This window comes from Coregonus lavaretus, assembly GCF_964263955.1.
Source record: "Coregonus lavaretus genome assembly, chromosome: 33".
NCBI lineage: Eukaryota > Metazoa > Chordata > Actinopteri > Salmoniformes > Salmonidae > Coregonus > Coregonus lavaretus.
Window position 1 is genome coordinate 26,401,804 of NC_140020.1, and position 7,186 is coordinate 26,408,989.

The 7,186-nt window shown below is 42.5% G+C and overlaps 1 protein-coding gene across 1 annotated transcript; it reads left to right on the top strand.

The window, feature by feature from the left end:
* Positions 1-814: 814 nt before the first annotated feature.
* On the top strand, positions 815-6,785 carry stxbp6l (syntaxin binding protein 6 (amisyn), like; the record flags this gene model as incomplete). The annotated part of the gene is made up of 6 exons (XM_084151131.1): positions 815-968; positions 2,164-2,294; positions 2,426-2,744; positions 3,076-3,174; positions 3,854-4,026; positions 4,363-6,785. 6 exons carry the CDS (start codon positions 815-817, stop codon positions 4,384-4,386), a joined length of 900 nt encoding a protein of 299 aa, XP_084007257.1. The 3' UTR covers positions 4,387-6,785.
* Positions 6,786-7,186: the final 401 nt, after the last annotated feature.

Genomic DNA, 7,186 nt, shown 5'->3' on the forward strand with positions numbered 1-7,186 from the left:
TAACTTGCTCAAATGGGATGGTCTCCCAGACAGATTCGCCTTCTCCGCAAGGCATGCCGTTGTTGTGTGACAAAACAACACCATTAAAAGGCGTTGGAATAGTTTGGTGAGCATTACTGCAGCTTCTCTGTTTCTGCATCTCGAAGGAGCAAGGGGTAAAACAACAAAACAGGTATTGTAAACGATTCTTTCTGCTTTCTTGCAAGATGTTCTGAAGGCCACCGTGGATAATTTATTGCAATTAATTTTGCTACGATTAATTTAATTCCCTCCGGTTAAATACATTTGATATTCAACTGATTTAAATGAACTGCCACTTTTAAAGGTGTAAAGTTCACCACTTTACTAGTTAAAAATAACCCTTTAAGGGTCCTTGATGTTTAATTATGATCTATATATGACACACAGGAAAATAAGATTTTGTTGTTGTCTACATCAATGAATATGTATATATTAATATGTTTTATTATTGTTTCATTCACTTCTCACTTACACCTCTGCTACTCCCCCTATGGACGTTCTACCCCGCCCACCCAACGGACATTTACCCTGCCCCCACCCCCCAATGGATCTTTATCATTGCTACACTTGTCAATGTGTGTATATATTGTTATTAATTTGTTATATTATTGTCTCATTCACTTCTCTTTTTTTGACCTGCACTGTTGCTCGGAGCTTAATAGTTTCACTGCACCCTGCAATTACATCTGTGACCCTGTGCATGTGACTAATAAACTCATCTAATCTAATCATCAGTCTCTCTGTCTACTATCTTCATAGATCACCCATCAAATATCCTGTACCCAGTTCCACCATGAATATCCAGTCCGCTATCAACAGGGAGGTGTTTGCTCCCCGGGATGAGAGGATGCTAGTGGCCGTGGAGGTCAAGAGGAGAAAAAGGAAAAGAGTCCCCTTTCTTCCCACTGGAGGCAAGGGAGAATACATGACATACATCTGTTTGTCAGGTAACACCTATGTTAGCTGCTTTTTTTTATACATCCAACATCATGACTACATCAGCATTCAACATCTTTTTTGTAGACCCTCAGCCCGTGTTCACAAAGCGTCTCAGAGTAAGAGTGGTGATCTAGGATCAGTTTAGCCTTTTAAAGATGCACTATGCAGAAATCGCTCTTCCATTTCCTGGTTGCAAAAATTCTAATAGTTCGCCTAATTTCAGTTTATATGACAAAACAAGCAAGTGTAGACAATCGCTGTACCATCTAAACTGCTGTGAAATATATTTTCCATAGCCAAAAATATTGTATTTTCAGCTGTTTGAAGCTGGTGTACAAAACCGAAAATAAAACTCGCAAAAACTAAACTTAAGAACAGGAAGCTTAGAAATGACGGGGGGGGGGACCTGATCCAGATGAGCATTCCTACTTTGAGACACGCTGTGAATACGGGCCCAGGTATACTGAGAGAGCAGGTTGATAGATCAGTGTGACTTTTTGAATTCACTATCCTGTTGCTACTCTGTAGTCCTGCTACATACAACTCTCTTGTTCAGGAGGGTATTGAAAAGCTGCATTGTTTAACCGTCTCATAGTGGCATTGTCTGAATGGAAGGATGCAGAGGTATTCATCGTGTTGCAATAAGGACATTGTGCTGCTGGCAATGTAAGATAACTGCGTCTGACACTGTCAGGACATGGATCCTAAAATTGAGCATGAAGGATCATTCACATATTTAGCTGTGTTCAGTGTCACCGGTCTTCATAGTCGCTATTGTTACTTTGATGAAGTCACCCAGAGCCATGGTCATTCACTGGCCCTACCCAAACACCACTGATGGGTGGGTGATGGCTGGCTGGGTGTCCTCAGCTGGCACTGCCAGTCTCCCCCCGTTACAAAACCCTCATATCGTGTTAACAAGAGAAACCACTGAAGAAGAATAGGCATTGGCGGTCTGTTTGTTGATCTGCGATGGTGACTGGTCACTAATGCCTTCTGTGTTGGGTTAATTTGTTCACAATGAAACACATATCTATTACTGGATAGCCAATCTTTTATCAAGTGTCTTTTTAATCTTCTATCGTGATTCTAGTAGGGAGTACATTCACATTTCCTTCCTCCATTGTGGATGTTATGAAGTGTGCTTGCTTACCTTTCAGTATTGGCATATTTGTAAACCCTGACCCCCTCCCAATCCCCCAGTGACCAATAAGAGGCCAGCTCAGCTCCTCATCACCAAGGTCAAGCGGTTTGGAGGCTCCGCCCCCTTCACCAGGAGGTCACAGTGGGCCGTGGAGCAGCTCCGCCAGGTCAACGGCATCAACCCCAACAAGGTGACATCACCACCAGTATACAGGCCTATTGGCTGGGATTGGAGGACCTTCTGACCCATGTTTGTTTAGACCAATATTCCCCCCTACTGTCCAGTGACCTATACTGTGTCCCTCCTGTGTATCTCCCTCAGGACTGCCCAGAGTTTGACCTGGTGTTCGACAATGCCTTTGACCAATGGGTGGCCAGCTCAGCACCAGAGAAGTGCATCTTCATCCAGATCATGTACCACGCCTGTCAGACCTACTGGGAGGGCAAGGTAGGGGCCCCTGGTGGCCCGGCTAGCCCAGCTGGGGACCAGCAGAAAGGCCAAAGAGGTCAAGGGGGCCAGAGTAGCCCAGGGGCCCAGGGGGGCCAGAGTAGCCCAGGGGCCCAGGCTAGACGGAAGAGCACCGTGGGTCCCAGGCCCCGCCAGACTGAGTTTGTTAACTGTCAGTCCAAACTCACAGGAGGTAAGGGAGTGTTGAAGGAAAAGCAGTCTATCAACAGTCAGTCCCAATTCACTCCCTTCCCCTTGGTCCTAACCCTTCCATGTTTGCAGATCGAAGTGCTAGGTCCTAGGGGAAGGGTTAGGGAGTGAATTTGGATCATATGTGAGTGTGAATTGTTCTGGGACCACTGGGTCAACCCTAGGAGTGGCATGTCTTCTCATCTCATATAATATGGCAGGGACTCCAATTTCATGTTTGATTCTGTAGTAAAAAAAAAAATCATGGTTATAATACGGCTATTATCAGATTCGACTATTTGTGTCATTGGGTGTCATTGTTGTCATTCTAACAGATGCCTGCACAATGAATCTGGTCATGTACCGTTGCAAGGTCTTTTTCAACCGCATGAAGAAGGTGATGGTTTCAAACCAAAGCCGTTCTCAGGCTGGAGGTAAGTGAGTCATAAAAGCCCAAATAACCTCTAATACTCACTGAGTAGCAACACAATCTTTGCAGAGATGACAAAGGCATGTGGGAACATGACCTTAGTAGGCCTATGGCTGTATCCGTTATATTCTCATGGATTCCTAATCCTCTCTCAGGAGATGGATGGTTTTGGTCTATTGTCTTCTGTTACACCTCTCCGCTGCAGTAGAGAATGGCTCTTCTATGAGGTTGTGCCTAGATGAGTGGTGACTTTGTGTCCAAACCTCCTGCTAAAAAACAAAGGCTGGCCTTGAGTCTCCGGGGCAGGGAGACTGAGAAGGAACGCGGCTCCCCATTGAACCCGCTGACAGGGGGGTTGTCATGTGTGGTACTGGGAGAGGTGCCAGGCAGTAGCAGGACCTAGCGAGACAGAGCAACAGCAAATGTTGCGGATTCTTTGTCCTAAGCTGACCAGGGCCTGTATCCACAAAGCGTCTCAGAGTAGGAGTGCCTTTTGGAACATAATGAATAATATTATATGGGCAGATCCTAGATCAGCGCTCCTTCTCTGTGACACTTTCACCCATGAACATACTGAACTAATCTGTTTTATAACTGTTAATGATCAATTAACAGGATTTGTTTGCAGTCTTCTAAGGATCCCATCTCTGATGCACTACTCTCTGTCCCTGTGTGTTGTGCAGCAGGTCCTAGAGCAGGTCCCAGTGGGCAGCACCCCCCAGGGGGCAGTATGGGTAGTGTAGTCCAGAGGGCCAGCCAGGCCCTGCAGGAGCGTGGGGAGAGACTGGGCCGGGCCGAGGACAAGACGGCAGACCTGATGCACACAGCCCAGCAGTTTGCAGACACTGCTCACAAGGTGAGACATAGCATTGTTGAATGGAAATAGTATACACACACACGCACACAGATTCAGCATGTGGTTAAAAGTTTGACTTCCCTGAGTTTGGTCCACTTTGGTCCAACTTTTATTATGAAGTGTGCATCATTCCACACTATGGATATCCTGCTGTGTAAGTTGACCTTGTTTAGAATGTCTACCCACTGAGAAAGCCAGCAGGGCTACAGGAAACCTCATCTAAAAAATATCAGGCCCTAGAATGCCCTCCAACTTGCCCATCAAAGTGAAAATACCTTTTTTATTTCATAGGAAATTAGATAGAATGTGTAAATGATGATTTTCTTTCTCCTCTAGCTGGCTCTGAAGTATTCAAACTAGAGGCAAATCTTCCTGTGGATCTGCTCCTGGAGTCATTGGCCCAAATGTACATTAATTCTAGGTAATAACATCTATACTAATGTTGGACTGCGTTGAAACTAATGGACTAATGTTGGACTGAGTTGAAACCCAGTGGACACACTGCAATTCCTCTGTGAAGAATACTATCTATTCTAAGGGAGTACTGGGTTATTGTACTTGCTCTTAGGACTTTGACTGTGGACAAGCAACTGTCACTTATGTCAGAAGGACATGAAAACGTTTACAGATGGGCAATGGTGAGGACGATCCAGGAATGGACCCCAGTATTAAAGAATTACCTTTCACCTCTAGAATGGGACCTGTGGATTACATGATGGTGTCCTTTCATGGGATAGATAGCTGGTATACTGGATAGCAATGTTGTGTTACAATGCTCCCACTGATTGAGTGTCTTCCCTGCTTCAGTAGCCTCTGCTCTGATAACAATAATTTTTGATTTTATTCATTAACTTTTGTTTCGTGCGGTTTTAGATATTTTAATATGGATTTATGAATTCACACAGTGAACAGATGACAAGTGAAGTTGAGAACTTACGTGTCTTCTCCACTATGAATGTATTATTTCAATGGTGGTTTGCTCATTGCTTAAATTATTGATAATTTATGACTGAATAGGCACACACAAAGAGCAGCTTGTGAATATTGGCACGAACAGATGCAACTCGGATTGCACATTTATTCCTGGTGTTATCATTTTCTATAGTTTTCTCGATGTATTGTTGGGAAGGGCCCGTATGTAAGCATTTCACTGTTTGTCTACACCTGTTTTACGAAGCATGTGACAAACCCATTTTGTAGATGGTTTTTACAAATTACACATTCATTGAATGTTTGAATGGCATTGAATGCATAAGTATGGCTCTTTAAGGTTATTGCCTTCATGTTTTGTCAGAGCAGGTGCAGGGGAACGAGGAACACCTGGTGAAATAATGTTTTTCTTTGCATGGTTGTGTAATAGTCTAATTTGCTTTCACTATTTTTCAATGCTCAATTCCTCCAGTACGCTTTCCCTGCTTGTATCAAAACCATTGGTTAGTCACCAATCACTATTCCAAATTCAAGTTAATATATTCCTATTTGATCCTTGATCTTGTCTCTTGTCTTTGTCTAATCGTGTTTGATTAATTGATCCCCTGAATTGTCACTGTCTTGTCACGTATGTCATCTGTTTTTGTCTCTTGTGCCATATTTACATGTATGCATGTACTTTTTTTTATCTTCAAATGATGGTCCCGTGTCAAAAATAGTTAAGTGTAGCAGTTGGAATGATGGGTTCATGTATGTAGACAGGGCTCTTCTAGGTGAGGTCATAAGCAAGGTATTTAATGTTGACTGTAAATGTTTGTGTGTGATGGTAATCACTTCCACCCAGCCGGCTCTATGCGGTAGCAAATTGATCCTGGGGATGAGGTTAGTGTGATGAAGGTTCTGATTAACACTGTAGAGATGAGACCGTTGAGTTGGATAGTGATGAGGAGACTGGTAGAGATGAGATGGGTTCAGTTGGTTAGTGATGAGGGTTGGTTAGGAGGAAGGTCTAGTTGTTGAAGGTCTAGCTATATGCTGTTTGCTGTTTTGACGCCTAGTGATAATGTTTTTATTCTACACAGTACAGACAGAGTTTACAGGTAAACGCCACCCCAAAACTATCTTTTGGTATTTGTTTCAGTAGTCCATTGTTGACATAGTCTCAAAATGGTTTGCTTGTCAGCAATCAAGTTTTCAATATATGTAACTTTTAAAATATAGAAATCATCCCCCTATGGTGCATTTTGTATCATGATGCTGCGTCTTACATATATTGAAAACTTGATTGCTTACAAGCAAAACATTTTGGGACTATGTCAACAATGGACTAATGAAACAAATACCAAAAGTCTTTGGGTGGAATTTTCCTGTAATTGATATGCTTTAGCAGCTGGGGCAGTATGTCCCTCTTTATGCTGAAAGTCTCATAGAGAGTGAGAGGGTAGTCTTATCTCTGTCTTCAGAGTACTCTTATTAGAATGAAGCTTAACTGTGGCAGCTAACTGTCAGGAGTGGAATCCAAAGATGGCACTTGTCCTGACTGCACGTTTGCTGTTGCTATATTACTGCTGTGGCGAAATATTGGTTAGAATCTAAATTCATTGTCCAAGAAGAGTGCCTTACTACCGTTATAGCCTGATCGTGGAGGTAAACCCTGTACTGACATCTGTTATTATTCCTAGAAATGCCTACTATTTAACATTGCCTTATACTACACAGAGCTTCAAGTACTGTTCTAAGTGTAAATGAGATTTGTTGTACTGTCTTTAATGAGAAGAAGATCAATGACCTTAACCCTGCTTTTTGACCCAATAAATGAAATGGGACCCATCTGATGTTCTCTGTTTTCATTGTGATAGTGTCTAGTGTGTCCCTGGACAGACGAATAGGACATTACTTTTGTTTGCCTTATTTATTTCTCAACACTAGAGGGTGCTCAAACCGCAGTCAAATCTGATCCACCATCCATCACAAATGACATCATTACTTAAGGGTATTCTTTGAACATGTAATTATTTTGCATAGACAATACAACACATTTGAATGTTCTTACAGATAATGTAGTAAATAACTTATGGTCAGGATGGTTTGTTATGAATATTTTAGATCTGTAAAGTTTTGTAGTCACCAATGATTGTTCAGTAGAAGGAAATGTTTACTTAAAAGAACTGGGATCAATGTTTTGGGATCATAACCTTTAACTGCCCATGTGTTCAATCCACAGTCATAA